The sequence below is a fragment of the Hyperolius riggenbachi genome, chromosome 4 (assembly GCF_040937935.1).
Source record: "Hyperolius riggenbachi isolate aHypRig1 chromosome 4, aHypRig1.pri, whole genome shotgun sequence".
Taxonomy (NCBI): Eukaryota; Metazoa; Chordata; class Amphibia; order Anura; family Hyperoliidae; genus Hyperolius; species Hyperolius riggenbachi.
The window spans coordinates 44,891,567-44,910,951 of record NC_090649.1 but is presented as its reverse complement, the minus strand read 5'-3'; the positions used below and the strand labels follow the sequence as shown (position 1 = coordinate 44,910,951).

Below are 19,385 nucleotides of genomic sequence, written 5' to 3'. Positions count from 1 at the left end.
GGGATACTGTCATTTACTTTGCTTTATTTCTGCTCACAGAATAATTGCTCAGAATCATTTGTTTTTACTTAATTTTCCCTTTGTTTTTGGCCTCCACCAGCTCTACAATTCCTTCCATTCTGTGATGCGTTGGTTGCCAGGAAACCACAAAACTATCAAGAAAAATGTCACTGAGCTCTGCCGATTTATTGTAGAGACCTTCACAAAGTACAAGGAGCAGCTGGACATCAATGACCAAAGAAATCTTGTTGACACCTTCTTAGCCAAGCAGCAAGAGGTCTGTTTTACTTTTTTATGTTAGGCCATTATTAATAAATTGAATGCATTTTGAAGCAAACCCAGGGCTGGTTCTAACTACAATGGGGCCTCGGGGCAAAAGTAACTTGATTGGCCTCGCAATCCAGCCCCCCTACAACTTACAAGCCGACTACCAGGACCCATCTCACCACACTCCCAGCCTCACAAAATTGTTAGGTGACCAATCATATGTCCCCAAAAGATTTGCTAGGGACCCCATTATTCCCCTCCTTCTTTCCCTTATAAATCTAGAGTGTACACACATCGGGTTCTTACCTAATCCATGCAGGACACAGGAGGCAGCCTCATGCTCTACCCTCCGGACTTCTCCCCACGGTGCCTCTCTTCCTTGTTCCCTGCAGCCAGGCATGTATGGGGTTACAATAGCTTGAGGGGAGGGGACACACAGTGAGGTCTTAACTAATCCAGGCAGGACGCAGGTGGCAGCACCGTGCTCTACACTCTGGACTTCTCCCCACTGCGCCTCTCTTACTCATTACCTGCAGGCATGGTATGGTGGGGTCACCATAGCTGGAGGGGAGTCAGGGGACACATAGCTGGGTCTTGCCTAACCCAGGCAGGACACAGGAGCAGTGATGCTCAAATCCGAACTTTGGAGGAATCCGGATAGTAGCTATCCAGATTTCACCCGGTTAATGACAATCACCTGTGCGGGGTGGGCGGGGGGGTGTCAAGCTTACCTCTCTGATGTCTTTTTCGGTCCGTCCCTCAGCGCCTCCCACGATGCGTTACGTGATTACAAACACTTCCTCCTTCCGGGTTGAAAGAGGAAGTGTTGGTACTCACGTGATGCGCGTGGAACGCATCGTGGGAGGCGCTGAGGGACGGACCGAAGAAGAGGTCAGAGAGGTAAGATCGTCCTCTCGTCCTCCCCCCCCCACCCCCCGCCCAGCCCACACAGGTGATTGTCATTAACGGGGTGAAATCCGGATAGCTGCTATCCGGATTCATCCAAAGTTCGGATTTGAGCATCCCTGCACAGGAGGCAGCACCACTCTCTACACTCCGTATTTCTCTCCACAGCACCTCTCTTCCCTGAGCAAACCTAAGCAAACCTGAATTTAAAGCAATATGGATGCTGCCATATGTATTTCCTTTTAAAGAAAACCAAAGATGTTTGAAAAAACAGATTTTATACTTACCTGGGGCTTCCTCCAGCCCTATGCCAGTTGTGGGCTCCTTGCCATCCTCCTTGAGCCCTCTGCTTCTCTGATATGTCCTCCGGTATATATATCCCAGTTACGGGCAGTTGTGGTTCACCGCGCATGCATGGGCCTGCGAAACCCTGTCATGCTACCGTCGCCGGAAGCGTTCAGCACATACATGCTGTAACGATTGTGGAATTCTCTCCGTGATCAGCGCACAAGACGTGCGCTGACGCCGCAGAAATCCTCCACAAGCGTGTAATTTGAGGGAACCCAGCAAAAGGTGCAATGCACCTGTAGAGGGAAATTCCTGTCAGCAGGTGGAGCTGTGGAGTGCAGAGGAACAGCTCCTCTGCCCTGCCACAGACGCAAGACAGGAATTGTACGAAGGGAAGAAACGCAGGGCAAGATAGCCCTGAAGGAGAGAGAGCAAAGCGACAGAGAGTATGTGTGTGCACCAATCTAGTCGCCAAGCCGCGACAGTGCACACACAACCATGAAGAACAGGAGAGAACGCAATCGCCAGAGATGGCGATTGCTAACAGCGACACAAGACTGAATAAGCACAGATGAGGAATGTATGTATGTCCACCAATCTAGCCGCCACTCTGCGACGGCGGACATACAACAAAGGAAACCAAGTGAGAACGCAATCACAAGAGAAGCGATTGCAAAAGAGAATAAGCACAGGGACAGATTGTATGTGTGTGCATCAAACTAGTCGCCAACCCGCGATGGTGCATACACAACGCAGATATGAAGCAGGAACGCAATCGCGAGAGAGGCGATTGCCAGAGGTGACACAAGGCTACAGCAAGGCAGAGCACGAGAGTAGCAAAGGCACAGCAAATCATACAATGAGAAGATAAGGAAAATAGGAAACGCTAACTAAACGCAAACACCGCACTCATTCGCAACAGTGCACGCGTTTATGTGCGGTCTCCGCGTGATAAGCACAACAGAGACAAGCACGCCTAACTAACCACCGACAGACAAACATGAAACAGAGGACGCGAGCGCTTGCTTAACGGTTACCTCACCGAGCCTCTAGCAAGCATTCGTAGCAGACAAGTCAGATACATGAAAACAGGAATAAGCGAGAGATAGGATCCACAGCACTAGCGCAAGAGGCTAGTGTGATCCAAGTACAGCAAGAGAGTAGCAGATCAGAAGGATCCACAGCACTAGCGCAAGAGGCTAGTGCGAACCAGGAAGACAGATCAGAAGGGGCTACCAGTAACAACCGCTGTTCAGGTTAGCACCCAGACACACAGAACGATTTCCTGTCGGCCACCGCTGGGACAGAACAATCGCAACAGACAAACAAAACAGATATGCAATCCTAACTGCACTAGGGAAACTGGCTAGTGCAGTTCCAGGAATTACTCTCAGCTAATCTTCAACAATGAGCAAGGCTGACACTCCACAGAGTGTTTCACAGGAACTAACCCTTATGACCAGCAAAGGACTCTGGGAAACATAGCTCTTTGTACTGCCAGTCATCAAAGGAGGCAGGTAGGGGATTTGCATAACGAGTGTATGCAAATTCCTCAGCAGCAGAACAGACCAGAAACTTGTAATGGAAAGACAGGTCTCTCTTGCAGAGACCTGCAGCCCACAGACTAGAGGAATGGTCAAACAGCTGTCTGCCAGTGCATCCAGCTGAGCAGATCATTATACATGCTGTTTTAGAATTGCACGGTATGCAATTTTAAAATTGTATTGTAATTGCACTTGGTGATTTTTAGTGTGTACAGGCCCTTCCAGTGAGAAAAAATGAACACAACCTAGTCCCATATAAGAATTGCACTGTACATACACATCCTTATCTCACAATGTCACATGCCATTTCAGGTACTCCTCGAACTTTGTGAAAAAAAACAGGAATACTTTTCTTTTTATTCTTTTAATATGTTATTTATGTACTGTATTTATTTTTAAAGGAGAAATCAGAATCTGCTGCATACTTTCACAATGAAAATTTAACCGTACTCATTCTGAATCTGTTTGTTGCTGGGATGGAGACCACTTCCTCTACTTTGAGATGGGGGCTTCTGCTGATGATGAAATACCCAGAGATTCAAAGTAAGGACAGTGACAATAACATGTGAATCTATGGAAAATACCAAATCCAGGGGCGTAGCAATAGGGGTTGCAGAGGTTGCGACCACATCGGGGCACTTGGGCCAGAGGGACCCCAAAGGGCCCTCCCTCAACTACAGTATTAGCTTTCTATTGGTCCTGTGCTCATAATAATCACTTCTATAGATACTTTGAAAAGTGGTAATCATTAACAAACTGCTCCCCATCCCCTTCTGGCACCTCAGACACTGTAGTTGCCATTGGCAGGTTTTGTTGCAGCTTATCAATTGCTATGTATAGAGTGCTTGGGGGCCCCATTGTGAAACTTGCATCGGGCCCACAGCTCCTTAGCTACGCCACTGACCAAATCACAGTGAATCTCTGCACAGTATACAGTGATACTTAAAACTCTGGAGATTACCAAGTCTCTGTGGCAAGTAGCACATCTAAATTCATTTACAGTGCGGGTGTAATAAGCTTACCTTCCAGCGGCAGATCCCACGGCATCTCTGGTGTGGTTCGGGCGGCGGGCAAGTGGCGGGGCTTCAGCGCTGGAATCCTCTAACGGTGTCCCCGGCTTCCCTCCGGCAGTGTCTTCTGACTCGGGCATGCGCGGTGTGACCCATAGGGCGCGCGCGAGTTCAGATGAGCCTTATAGGCTTAGGAGGAGGGTTTAGGGGTGTCAGCAGGTGATGTCACTAGGTGACATCATCAAGTAGGAGCGGTTGCTGATAGGGAATACATGTATTTAAGGCCAGTGCATTCATTCGCTCGCTGGCCTTGATACTAATCAGTACGCTGGTTATAGGTCTAGCTAGCTAGCTATTTTGAGATACATTAATATATTGTGTAGACACACAATGTACAGTGGTGTGAAAAACTATTTCCCCCCCTCCTGATTTCTTATTCTTTTGCATGTTTGTCACACTTAAATGTTTCTGCTCATCAAAAACCGTTAACTATTAGTCAAAGATAACATCATTGAACACAAAATGCAGTTTTAAATGATGGTTTTTATTATTTAGTGAGAAAAAAAACTTAAAACCTACATGGAGCTGTGTGAAAAAGAAATTGCCCCCTGAACCTATTAACTGGTTGGGCCACCCTTAGCGGCAATAACTGCAATCAAGCATTTGCGATAATTTGCAAAGAGTCTTTTACAGCGCTCTGGAGGAATTTTGGCCCACTTATCTTTGCAGAATTGTTGTAATTCAGCTTTATTTGAGGGTTTTCTAGCATGAACTGCCTTTTTAAGGCATGCCACAACATCTCAATAGGATTCAGGCCACTTCAAAGTCTTCATTTTGTTTTTCTTCAGCCATTCAGAGGTGGATTTGCTGGTGTGTTTTGGGTCATTGTCCCCCTGCAGCACCCAAGATCACTTCAGCTTGAGTTGAAGAACAGATGGCCGGACATTCTCCTTCAGGATTTTTTGGTAGACAGTAGAATTCATGGTTCCATCTATCACAGCAAGCCTTCCAGGTCCTGAAGCAGCAAAACAACCCCAGACCATCACACCACCACCATCATATTTTACTGTTGGTATGATGTTCTTTTGCTGAAATGCTGTGTTACTTCTACGCCAGATGTAACAGGACACGCACCTTCCAAAAAGTTCAACTTAAGTCTCGTCGGTCCATAAGGTATTTTCCCAAAAGTCTTGGCAATCATTGAGATGTTTTTTAGCAAAATTGAGACGAGCTTTAATGTCATTTTTTCTTTAAAAGTGGTTTGCGCCTTGGATATCTGCCATGCAGGCCGCTTTTGCCCAGTCTCTTTCTTATGGTGGAGTCGTGAACACTGACCTTAATGGAGGCAAGTGAGGCCTGCAGTTCTTTAAATGTTGTCCTGGGGTCTTTTGTGGCCTCTCAGATGAGTTTTCTATGCGCTCTTGGGGTAATATTGGTCGGCCGGCCACTCCTGGGAACGTTCATCATTGTTCCATGTTTTGTTTTTTTTTAGGTGCTTTTGGTCTACTTCTCTTTGTCAGATAGCTCCTATTTAAGTGATTTCTTGATTGAAACAGGAATGGCAGTAATCGGGCATGGGGGTGACTACAGAAATTGAACTCAGGTGTGATAAACCACAGTTAAGTTATTTTTTAACAAGGGGGGGGGCAATCACTTTTTCACACAGGGCCATGTAGATTTGGAGTTTTTTTTCTCACTAAATAATAAAAACCATCATTTAAAACTGCATTTTGTGTTCAATTATGTTATCTTTGACTAATAGTTAACGGTTTTTGATGAGCAGAAACATTTAAGTGTGACAAACATGCAAAAGAATAAGAAATCGGGAAGGGGGCAAATAGTTTTTCACACCACTGTATATTTACTCTAGTCAGTCAGTATTGTTCTTGTAGTTATATTTTGTAATTATTCGTAATATTCTACTAATATTATTGAAGTAACATCTATTGTATAATTATCTGTGTACCGTCCTTTGCCTGCCTCTTGACCTCGCTCTAGTCTGATCCTTCTGTACCGCTGCCATCTGATTCACGTGTTCGACTCAGCCTGTCCCTGACTTCGTTACTGCCTGATCCTTACAATACAACTGACATCTGACCTATGTGTATGACTCTGCTTGATTATTGACTATGATTCTGCTTAGCTACTCTGTACCACGATACCGCTGACTTTGTTTACGACAATGGCCTGGATCTGACTAATCTTACTCACTACTGCTGTGTATTGTACTGACTACGCTACCTGTTCATGCTCCAGCGTGATAGCGGGTATACATATAGATGAAGCAGTCATGGCAGCTGCAATGGGGCCCATAAGAAAGGGAGTACATTTTTCCCTAAGCTGCACATTGCATTTTGTATTACTATTATTTATAAATGGTTTTCATAATCAAATGCACAGCATGACTTTTCAATACAGTATCAAAGATAAAATAACATTCAATCTATAAAACCAATAAAACTGGTCAAAACATAGGATAAAACAATAATTCATTACATACAAAGATGTGTTTTTTTTAACAACAACAACAATAAACATTTGTAAAGCGCTTTTTCTCCTGTAGGACTCAAAGTGAATAACTCCAAAGATGGGGCTGGTAAGGAATTTCAAAGGGTAGGGGCAGCATGACGGAAAGTTCTGTCTCCAAAGATTTTGAGGTGCACTCTGGGAGTGACCAGGTTTATAGATCCAGCTGATCTGAGGTTGTGGGAGGTGTGGTCTAGTTTCAACAAGTCCTTCGTGTATCCAGGGCCCAAATTGTGTAGGGATTTGAAAGTCAACAGTCCAATCTTCAAGAGTATTCCCCATTTTAAAAAGGAGAAAACAAAGAAAATGTATAGCATTGCAAGACAGGTTTATGGGAAGAACAAAATGATGCTTATTAAAATGGGTGTCTCATTCACATCAATGCACATTTTTATTTTTATTTTATTTATTTTTTAATTGGTGGCAACTAGTATATAAAAAGAGTGTCATGTAAATACAAAGCAACTATACTGTTTGTTAAATTGCGCCACATAAAAAAAAGCAAAAAAAAACTATATAGCTTGTTATCTTTAACTTTTATTTCCATACCAAATTTATTGATTACCAATTATTTAACAAATAATTGTTTGTAAAACTGTTACTTATGCTTTCTCAGAAAAAAATAATTTACATTTCTATCCCCTGCAGTCAGAAGTTCCAGTACCAGTAAAGAGTTTTATGGCTGTAATCAGTGGCGTACAGTTAAAAGGGCGCAAGAGGGCAGGGCCACCATTAGAAATTTTGGGGCACCTCACACATCATCAGGCCTGGGCCCCCCTCCCTGGGCCCACCGACTGGTTGCTGAGCCCGCCCACTAGCCACCCCACCCCCGTGTCTGTGCGCGAAGTGCGCTGCGGCGAAAATGTGCATGGCTCTGACACTGAAGAAAGGGGCATGCACAGCGTGACACGGCAAAAAGTGGGCGTGACCATGGCATGTTGTAGGTGGAGCCAAATACTAGCAAAATACAGGTAGTCCCCAGTTAACAAATGAGAGAGGGACTTGTAGATCTGTTCTTATCCTTTATCCGTTCTCTTTTGTCTCCCTCTTTTCTTCCTGTCCCTTTTTTGTCCCCCTCTGTTCCACCTCAGTTTGTGCCTCTTTTGTGTCCCTCTTTTGACCTCATGTTCCCGTTTCATCTCTGTTCCCCCTGTGCCTCTTTTATCCCCCCTGTGTAACCTCTTGTCCCTTTCTGCCTCAACTAGTCCCCCTGCCCTAGCCAGTATAGCTATCCAGGCATAGGTGCCCCCAGTATAGGTAGCCAGATATAGGTTCCCCCAGTATAAGTAGCCAACTATAGGTGGTGCCCCGGTATAGGTAGCCTGGTGTAGATGCCCCCAGTATAGGTAGCCTGCTATAGCTGGTGCCCCAGTATAGGCCAGCAAGTTACATGTGCCCCCAGTATAAGTATTCAACTATAGGCAGTGCCCCAGTATAGGTAGCCCGGTATAGTTGCCCCCAGTATAGGTAGCCTGGTATGGGTAGCCAGGTACAGGTGCCCCCAGTATAGGTACCAAGCTATATGTGCCCCAGTATAAGTAACCAAGTATAGGTGGTGCCCCAGTATAGGTAGCCAGGTACAGGTGGTTTCCTCAGTATAGGTAGCCAAGTATAGGTGGTGCCCCAGTGTAGGTAGCTAGGTATAGGTGGTTCCAGTCCCAGTATAGGTAGCCAGGTATAGGTGGTGGCCCAGTATAGGTAGCTAGGTATAGGTGGTTCCAGCCCCAGTATAGGTAGCCAGGTATAGGTGGTGCCCCAGTATAGGTAGCCAGGTATAGGTGGTGCCCCTGTATAGGTAGCTAGGTATAGGTGGTTCCAGCCCCAGTATAGGTAGCCAAGTATAGGTGGTGGCCTAGTATAGGTAGCTAAGTATAGGTGGTTCCAGCCCCAGTATAAGTAGCCAGGTATAGATGGTGCCCCAGTATAGGTAGCTAGGCATAGGTGGTTCCAGCCCCAGTATAGGTAGCCAGGTATAGGTGGTTACAGCCCCAGTATAGGAAGCCAGGTATAGGTGGTGCCCCTGTATAGGCAGCTAGGTATAGGTGGTTACAGACCCAGTATAGGTAGCCAGGTATAGGTGGTGCCCCTGTATAGGTAGCTAGGTATAGGTGGTTCCAGCCCCAGTATAGGTAGCCAAGTATAGGTGGTGCCCCAGTATGGGTAGCTAGGTATAAGTGGTTCCAGCCCCAGTATAGGTAGCCAGGTATAGGTGGTGGCACAGTATAGGTAGCCTGTAGCCAGATATAGGTGGTGCCCCAGTATACAAAGTCTGCTGCAGCAGGCTTACTCATCTGCTCCCCACGTTTAAGCGCTGATGTCACTCTTTTCTCAGTGCTGGACCTGGTTAGTGAGCCACAGGCCTGCAGCCAGCACATGTGGCCCTTCCAGGGCTTTGATGGGGGGCCAAGGCCCCCAGAAGCCATGAGCCTCTCACTGCAGTGTCAGTTGTCCTCCCCCCCTGATGGCTGCCCTGCAAGGGGGCCTGGTGCTCCAGGTGACAGTACATACATATACTCGTGATGGCGTGCGTCACCTGTCCTGTGCAAAGAGCAGATTATGCAGCTGCGAGCTGCCACAGCCAGCAGTTTTTGCTCAGCCTTCGTGCCTCCTCCTAGGCTGCGGCTGGCTGGCTCAGACCCCGGTCGGCCCCGCCATTGTGATACATAAACCACAGTTCATAAAATTCCGGCAGTGTGGTGCTTTGGGCGGTGGCATAATGAGAGACATACACACTCTCTCATGGACGGCCACGTATGGGCACTGTGTGACTCACGCAATGGAATCTGCGTGCTGCCTGCGTGACCATGCCGTCAACTTACCTATACTGGGGGCAACTATGTTAGGCTACTTATACTGGGAGCAATGATTTCAGGCTACCTATACTGCAAGTAACTATACTAGGCTACCTATACTGGGGGCAACTGTTCCAGGCTACCTATACTGTGGGCAACTACACCTGTCTACCTATACTGCGGGCAACTATATTAGGCTACCTATACTGGGGGAAACTATTACAGGCTACCTATACTGTGGGCAACTACACCTGTCTACCTATACTACGGGCAACTATATTAGGCTACCAATATAGGGGGGCAACTACATATGGTTACCTATACTGTGAGAAACTACAGTATTCCAGGCCACCTACCTACATGGTGGGCAACTACACCTGTCTACCTATGCTGTGGGCAACTACAGTAGGCTACCTATACTGGTGGCACCTATAGCTGGCTACCCTATACTGGGTGCACCTATACCTGGCATTACCAACCATGCCACACTCACTCCTTTCCATTGTTTTATTTTTTATTTTATTTTATTTATTTATTTTTTTTTTGGGGGGGGGGGTAATTTCATCGGGGGTCAAATACCCTAGGTACACCACTGGCTGTAATTCATTATCAGTGACAGTTACACTATAATCCGGCAAAGAGTCCGACAAGCAAGAAACTGTCACTTGCATGCCTAAAGGCCAACTCTGTCACAAAAAGAAAAATAGAAACACAGCCTAGTTATTAATGTTTGGCACTATACATACACATGTTTATCTCATCATGTCGCGTGTCACATCTGTCATATACTTAAACTGTATATTTATAATGCTTTGTTCATTACAGAGAATGTCCAGAATGAGATAGAGAAAGTGATTGGATCTGCTGTTCCCCAGACTGAACACCGGAGAGAAATGCCGTACACCGACGCCGTCATTCACGAGATTCAGAGGTTTGGAAACATTGTGCCCATGAACCTTCCTCACGCCACCACCCAGGATGTCACCTTCAGGGGCTATTTTATGCCAAAGGTACGAGAAGGGGTCCAGGTCTACAGGGTGCCAAATTAAACTTCTTACCAGGGGTGTAACTAGAGGGAAGCAGCACCAGTGATCACAAGGGGGGGAACAGAACTGTGGGGGGGCAATTACTAACCTTCCCTTCCTCCGATACAGGGGTCCATACTCCAGCTCAGGTGTTTTGTGGCCACACTTGTTATGGGTGTGAAGATCATGGTGGCCACACTTGTTTTTTTGACACTTGTCTTGTGAGATGGGCCCCAAGGCCGTGAAAGGCACCAAGAGGAGGCAAGGGGTGTGAACACTGGGGGGCCCAATTAAAGTTTTGCTGGGGGCCCCATGAATTGTAGTCACCAGTGGTGGGTCGAAATTTTGCATATGTATCGTAATCGTAATGTGAAATTTCAAGAAAATTCATAATGAATATTTCATAATTTCGCATAATTTTTCGCTTATATTTTGAGACATTTTGTATAAATTTGTGCCGACTTTAGCGGTTAATAGCAAAGCCCCCATACATGGTATTGACACCAAAATTGCTACAAATGTTGAGGAGAATAGTGGGTACAAGTAAAAAATAAATACATTCAAAAAGATCTTGTAGTTTTTGAGAAAATCGATTTAAAAAATTCAATGCAAAATGGTTTTTAAATTTTACATTATGTTTAACCCATTCGCGTTCCGTCGTTTTCACGTGAGAAATGTTTACCTCCCATTCATTAGCCTATAACTTTATCACTACTTATCACAATGCACTGTTCTATATCTTGTTTTTTCCGCCACCAATTAGGCTTTCTTTGGGGGGTACATTTTGCTAAGAGCCACTTTACTGTAAATGCATTTTAACAGGAAGAATAAGAAAAAAATGGAAACATTCATTATTTCTCAGTTTTCAGCCATTATAGTTTTAAAATAATACATGCCTCCATAATTAAAACTCACGTATTGTATTTGCCCATATGTCCCCGTTAAAATTATGTCCCTATCACAATGTATGGCGACAATATTTTATTTGGAAATAAAGGTGCATTTTTTCCATTTTGCATCTATCACTATTTACAAGTTTAAAATAAAAAAAAAAATAGAAATATTTCATCTTTACATTGATATTTAAAAAGTTTAGACCCTTAGGTAAATATTTACATGTTTTTTTTTTATTGTAATGTTTTTTTGTTTTTTTTTATAGTAAACATTTTATTTGGGTAGTTTTGGGAGGGTGGGAGGTAAACAATAGATTTATAATGTAAATGTCTGTTATTTTTTTTTTTTCTTACAGGTGTAGTATTACTTTTTGGCCACAAGATGGCGGCCATGAGTTTGTTTACATGATGTCACTCTAAGCGTAGCACATGCTTAGAGTGACGCATCGAGAAGGGAACAGCCAGAAAAAGCACAGCTTCCTAGAGAAGCTGTCGCTTTTTCAGCGAGGGAGAGGAATCAGTGATCGGGCACCATAGCCCGATACACTGATTGCCTGGCTACCGAATCCGCGACCGGGAGTGCGCGTGCACGCGCACGATCGGCCGCGGGAGCGCGCAGTAGCGCGCATGGTTCCTGGACGTAGAAACTATGTCCAGGAACCAAAATAGGTTAAAAAAACATTTTATGTTTTAAAAAACATTTTTTCTTTGCATTTTTAAAATCGATTTTTCTCAAACTACAAGGTCTTTTTGAAAAAAAAATTTTTTTGACTTGTACCCACTATTCTCAACATATGTAGCAATTTTGGTGTCAATAGCGTGTATGGGGGGCTTTGCTATTCACTGCCAAAATTGGCACGAAATTACGTGAAATTTACGAATGACTATACGAAATCAATTAAATGTACAAATCGTAATTACGTATAGGTGAAACTGCAAAAATTACGATCATCATTGGTAGTCATGCCACTGCTTCTTACCTATTTAGAGTCCATAGAATTTATTCTGTGGTTGAATCGGTGTTTCCACCATGGCAGGAATTTCATGGAGAATTCCTTTAAATTTTGTCATTTTATGTATTCTTCTCTAAACTGCGGGCAGAAGCACCCTACTGTAATTTATGTGGATTCAATCAGCCAATTGAATTCTTTCTTATTATTTCTTACTCCTCAACCAACCACATCAGCAAACACAATATAACCACCCCCACCCTATAATGATTTTATTACCGCATACACAGATACCCTTTGCTGGTATCTTGCATGGAATTTGATTTAGCCACCCAAATCTAGTTTTTAAACTATTTTAAAGAGACTCTGTAACATTCAAAAGATCCCCTGGGGGGTACTCACCTCGGGTGGGGGAAGCCTCCGGATCCTAATGAGGCTTCCCACGCCATCCTCTGTCCCACGGGGGTCTCGCCGCAGCCCTCCGAACAGCCGGCGACTGTGCCGACTGTCATTTCAATATTTACCTTTGCTGGCTCCAGCGGGGGCGCTGTGGCGGCTTTCCATTCCGAACTACACGGAAATACCCGATCTCATTCGGGTCCGCTCTACTGCGCAGGCGCAGGAAACTTGCGCCTGCGCAGTAGAGCGGACCCGACGGCGATCGGGTATTTCCGTATAGTTCGGAGCCGACAGCCGTCAGAGCGCCTGCGCAGGAGCCAGGAAGGTAAATATTGACGTCACCGCTGCCCGGACTCCACGGAGGGCTGCAGCGAGACCCCTGACGGATGGAGGACGGCGTGGGAAGCCTCATTAGGATCCGGAGGCTTCCCCCACCCGAGGTGAGTACCCCCCAGGGGATCTTTTCATGTTACAGTTCCTCTTTAAGTGTGGTTGTCCATGTATGAAAATATTGGCTTTGCGGGGGCAGTTTGGGGAATGGCACTGATATGAAAACAGTCGGGTAAACAAAATACCAGTTCTGTTGCCTTTTTTCAGACACAACATACAATTCATATTACCTTCTACTATGTGCACATTATCTATGTTGTCTTTATTCCACAGGGGACCTTTGTGATGCCATTACTGGCTTCCGTACTGAGAGACAAGAGTCACTTTGAGAAGCCAGACGAGTTCTATCCACAACACTTTCTCGATTCAAATGGATGCTTCATGAAAAATGAGGCATTTCTACCATTTTCAGCAGGTATGTGTCCTCTATATTTATACTCTAGTTATTCAATCACAACCTGTAACGAATTGGAAATTATCTCCGTGGTCAGCGCACAAGATGTGTGCCGACACTGCGGAAATCCTCCACAAGCGTTTAAATAACAGAACCCAGCTTTGGTGCAAAGCACCTGTAGAGAGGAATTCCCACCAGCAGATGGAGCTGTGGAGTGCAGAGGAATAAGCCCTCTGCACTGCCACAGATGCCAGATGGAAATTGTACGAGGTGAAACAATACAGGGCAAGAAAGCCCCTAGAGAGAGAGTGAGCACAGAGACAGAATGTATGTATGTCCACCAATCCAGTCGCCACCCGGCGACGGTTGACATACAACAGCGAAAAACAAAATGAGAAAGAATAGAGACACAAGACTGAATAAGACAAAGCGTGACTGAGTAGGGAAGACACAGCAAAGAACCACAATCTGAACGTCAAAGAAAATAACAAACAAACTACCTAAACGCGGTCCCCGCACGATATGTGCAACAGAGACAAGCTTGTTAATGGTACGGTCACCGCACGAAAAGAGCAACAGTGACAAAACGTACCAACCCTAACTAACACATGAACCTAAGACAGACTAAAGGAGTAACCAGTAGCAACCGCAGCTAAGGTTATACTCCAAGATAAAGGAGATCAACCGCCTCTACCGCCAGGGTGAATGTGATCTAGGAACGAGACCAAACGATTTACTGCCAGCCGCCGCAGGTGACAGTACAATCGCAGGGACCAGACAAAACAGAACAGGAATAAACAGTACAAATAATACAAAGCCTGACTGCACTATAGAGAATGCAAAATGCACTCCTTAATATTTAACTACACTAGAATATTTGCAAACAATCAGCAGAAGGGCTGAAACTCAAGGCAAGTCCAGCAGAACCAAACCTTTATAACCAGCAGGGAATTCTGGGAGGAAATGGTATTTATACTGCAAGCCATCAAAGGAATCAGATAAGCAATTTGCATGACAAGTGGATGCAAATCCCTCAGCAGAACAGCAGCTCTGAAACTTACAGAATGAAGACAGGTCTCCTTTCCAGGGACCTGCAGCACTCAGACCTAAAAAATGGTCAAAAAGCTGCCTGCCTGTGCAGACAGCTGAGCAGATCATTACACAACCCAAATAGTTAGAGGACCTATAGTGAAAATAACTTAAAGGGAACCTCAAGGGAGAGGGATATGGAGGCGGACATATTTGTTTCCTTTTAAAGGACCACTATCGCGAAAAAGTAGGAAGTTAAAATCGGACAGAACCAACAGGTTTTGGGCCAGTCCGTCTCCTCATATGAGATTTCAGGGTTTTCTTTGTTTTCAACAGCATTTCCTGAACTAATAGGTAGGTTGGGTTAATTTTATTTTTTCTCTCTGCCTGAAAGAGTTAACCTTCAGGCAAGCAAGTGAGGGCTTCTGCATTGTTGGACCTTTGTTATTGAATGATGGAGCAGAGTTGTAGGTACACCAGATATAGGCAGGGCCTGATTTACCATAAGGCATTGTAGGCGCATGCCTACAGGCGCCTGATGATGGAAAGGTGGCTCACTCCCCTGCCCAAATGCCTCTCTGCTGCCTTACCTATGCAGAGCGTAAATGACAGGTTAATCACCGGGGTCTCGTCATTCCACTGACCAGATCTCCCTTCAGTTGGGATCACCTCTAGCTATCGAATACTTGGGGGCACCTCTAGCTACTTAATACCGAGGATAGCTCTGGCTACCTAATACTAAGGGACACCTGTAGCTACCAATGATGGGCAAGGGAACTAAGAGATAAGTGACAGCTGGGCCAGCTAACACACTTGGGATCCATGGGGGTTTGCAAGTTCATGAGGGGCAAATTCTATGGTGCCAGGACATATGTGCCTATAGGCTCCCGGGTTGTAAATCCAGGCCTGGATATAGGTACAACAGGCACCCAGTATAAAAAAAGTTAGAACTGAAGTAAATGTGTACGGATAAATCCTCTACAACCACCAGGTAATGCAGCTTACTTAGAATGGAGAGGAACACTCAGAATGAATACAGGAAATCCCAATACCATAGAGATCATCACTGCACATGACAGTGACATCTTGTGGTTGCGTTGCTATACTGCAATAAGTAATATAATTTTAAGTAAGAATGTTGTTAAATCCAACAGTCATAACCCTCACTGATAAGGAATTACTACCATTATTTTTTGTTTCCTGCCAAGAGGACCGTCTGAGTACAAGGGTTATCAATAGTTCATACATTTCATCTCTAGGACACTCAGCCCAGAGACAATAAAACAATAAATCTACTTTGTAAATCTTTAAACATAAAATTAAAATGGGATATGTAAAAAAAAAGGTTATATTTATCACTAGGAATATAGATACAAGTGTTTGTCTCATCAATTTTTATTCACCTCGAGTCCACTTTAAGCTGTGCAGATCAGGCATTGTGTCATAAGTCAGATTTCATTGCGAGTGGATGACTCAGCAATGCAACACCTACCAAAACCAAAAAATCAGCATGACAATCTAATTGTGTAGCATTTTAAGAAACAGGAATACGGGTGGAAGCCTCTGTATCCCACTCACTTTGTGTTTCATTAACTTTTATTTATTTATTAACCTTCCTGGCGGTGCGCCCGAGCTGAGCTCGGGGCTATGCCGCGCAGGAGGATTTCTCAGGCCCTGCCGGGCCGATTTGCATAATTTTTTTTTTTGGTGCTCGCAGCCAGCACTTTGCTAGCTGCGTGTACTGCCCAATCGCCGCCAATTCGCCGCTACCCGCCGCGCTCCACCCCCCCAGACCACATGCGCTGCCTGGCTAATCAGTGCCAGGCAGCGTTGAGGGGTGGATTGGGACTCCCTTTGACGTCACAATGTCGATGACGTCATCCCGCCCGTCGCCATTGCGACGGAAGAAGCCCTAATGGAAATCCTGTTCAGAACGGGATTTCCGGACGGGCTTGATCGCCGAAGGCGATCGAAGAGGGTGGGGGGATGCCATTGCACAGCGGCTGTCATGTAGCTAGCTCTAGGCTAGCTACATAATTAAAAAAATTTTTTTAAAAAATAGTGCTGCGCTGCCCCCTGGCAGTTTTAATTGACCGCCAGGAGGGTTAAAGTGGCCTTCCTGAACTATTGCACAGGACAGAAGGAAAACGCTGAGAAATGCATGTATTTAGAGAGTGTAGCCTGTCTTATTCCCCCTCATCTGTGTCTAAGCACACATTGTAATTTGATCCTTTAACTGTGCCAGCTGACTGCCACGGCAGAGCAGCTCATTTGTAAACACAGGATATTAACAATATATCTGCTTCCATGAAAGCAGGAAGTAGGAACACTGCAGCTTTATTGCAGGATATGTATCAGCTGTAACAAATAAATGTTTGTCTTTAAAGGTTCTTACGCTGTTTATCTTTTAGAGCTAAGATGAAGCTTTACATTTTTTAAAAAATGTTTTTAATTTCATGCAGGCAAGAGAAGTTGCGCCGGGGAGAATTTGGCTAAAATGGAGCTGTTCCTCTTCTTTACAACACTGCTGCAAAACTTCACCTTCCAGGCCCCTCCTGGGGCAGAACTTGACCTCACACCTGTCCCTGGAATCGCAACTCCCCCCGTGCCTTACTACATGTGTGCTGTGCCTCGCACTAGATAAGACCCCCAGTGCAGTGTGCAGAGATGAAACCAGGGGCCTTAAAGCTGCATGTAAATGGGGCAACAAGGCCCACCATGTAATTGTGACACCTACAGTAGTATAATTATGTAGCATAGATGCAAAGAACTCTACGGGAATGTAGAAGGAGATACAGATACAATATGGAAACAAATGTTAGCAATGATTGCTTATGTCTTAATCCCCATGAGGAGATGGACTATTCCAAAATGTCATATTTTTACTCCCTTCTGTAAGTGACAGCAATGTAGGGAAAAATAAATTTATAGTGGCGTTTACTCTTGGAAAAATCTACATGTTAAATGTATGTAATTTAAATTTAAAAAATGTTGGCCATAGTTGCCCTTTAATTCGCCTTGGACCAGATGCCTTTAATGCCTGGTTTGAACTACTGGACAGTTGTGATCACACCATTCACCTCTGTTAGTGGGGTAAATCATAGTGTAGTATTAAACAGAGAGGAGAAAAAATAACACATTACCTAATGAAGCTGCATATGAAGTACAATACTTAGCCACAAATTGAGACACATTTTATCAATGAGGCGTAACCTTTAAAAAAGCTGTTCATCTATTTTCACTTTGCAATTTGTATGCACCATTAAGGAAATTTGGCACAGATTATATGTGTGTATATACTCACTTATAAGCCTAATTTTTCAGCATAAAAAATGTGCTGAAAAGTTACCCCCTCGGCTTATATGCGAGTCAGTGGAGCAGAACGGATGGTGGAGCAGGTTTTGTTACTGGCAGAGAAGCGTAAGGATCATGCACTAGTGACCCTGAACTTGCCATCTGACTCCCTGCTGTGTCGGTGGTCCCCCATCCCTGCAACATAGTGTGCAGAGTGCACTGCTCCCCTGACTACCTGTGTCCCCCGGCCTGTGGAGCAGAGACTGCAAGCAACCTGTCAGCGGTGCAATGATTTTGTATTCTTCCTGTTTTGCAATTGCTGTGTCTCATATCTATGACACCATCTAGTGGCATCTTGAGACACAGCTGTATCTTCCGTGAGGCACATCTGGCTATGGGGAGAGGGACTGACTTGTACTGGGGGCACATCTGGTGACTGGGGAGGGGGCTTATATGCAAGCCAATCACTTTTTTCTGGTTTCCGAGGGAAAAGTACCTCGGCTTATACACGGGTCAGCTTATATGCAAGTATATACAGTATTTTATGTTTGGTGCAGCTATGTTGGGCTTTTTTTGGGGAGGGGGGGATTGTTTGGGGGGGTCGTACCTTTTTTTTTTTTTTTTTTTATTAGTTCTGAAAATGTAGGATTCAATTTGTGCATATGTAGAAAAAATGTGAGTATATTACCTCATTAAAGTGTTGTGCATACTTGACTTTAGCACTAATTTAGTAGCAGGTGTTAACAGATAATGCAAAGCTACACTGTAATCTTAATATGGAAAATAAAAATTATTCTTCTCCAAATAGACTTTTTCTTGTTTGCAGTAAATCAGAATTATTATTATTATTATTATTATTATTATTATTATTATTATTATTATTATTATTTATATATTGCCAACATATTCTGCAGCGCTTTACAAAGCACAGTAAGACAACACATGGAATATAGGTACAACCAAAAAATATACAGCAGAGTCTAAAGCAGCACAAATATTGCAACAAAAACAGTAAACATTAGGAGGATGACCCTGCCCTTGTGAGCTTACAATCTAAAGGGTAGTGGGAGAGACACACTAGGTAAGGAGATGTGGGGGGGAATGGATGAGGCATTGAGCCTTTGCATCTGATTATATTGTGAACAGATAAGTAAACAGGGGCTAAAAAATGTTATAAGCTTGTCTAAAAAGGTGTGTTTTAAAGAGAACCCGAGGTGGGTTTGAAGAATGTTATCTGCATACAGAGGCTGGGCTGTATAAATACAGAGGCTGGATCTGCCTATACAGCCCAGCCTCTGTTGCTATCCCAAACCCCCCTAAGGTCCCCCTGCACTCTGCAATCCCTCATAAGGTCCCCCTGCACTCTGCTCTCCCCACCTCCTGCAGAACTCCGGTCCCCACCTGCCTCCCTTCCCTCCCCGCTGATTAGAGGGAAGGGAGGGGGGCAGGGACCGGAGCTCTGCAGGAGGCGGGGGAGCAGCCGAGACTGACACTACAGATGTAAACACAGCACGCACAGCGTGGCTGTGATCTATGTCTGATTGCAGAGTGCAGGGGGACCTTAGGGGGGTTTGGAACACAACAGAGGCTGGGCTGTATAGGCAGATCCAGCCTCTGTATGTAGATAACATTCTTCAAACACACCTCGGGTTCTCTTTAAGAGTGCGTTTGAAAATGT

The 19,385-nt window shown here is 44.7% G+C and overlaps 1 protein-coding gene across 1 annotated transcript in view; it reads left to right on the top strand.

Moving 5' to 3' along the window:
• LOC137571193 (cytochrome P450 2K4-like) overlaps window positions 1–18,270 on the top strand; it is a 55,782-nt gene extending 37,512 nt beyond the window's left edge. The window contains exons 6-10 of the mRNA XM_068280017.1: window positions 101–277; window positions 3,407–3,548; window positions 10,159–10,343; window positions 13,264–13,405; window positions 16,876–18,270. Of these exons, the coding sequence (XP_068136118.1) occupies window positions 101–277; window positions 3,407–3,548; window positions 10,159–10,343; window positions 13,264–13,405; window positions 16,876–17,057 (828 nt within the window). The 3' untranslated portion in view covers window positions 17,058–18,270. The remainder of the gene's footprint in view (window positions 1–100; window positions 278–3,406; window positions 3,549–10,158; window positions 10,344–13,263; window positions 13,406–16,875) is intronic.
• The last annotated feature ends 1,115 nt before the right edge of the window (window positions 18,271–19,385 follow it).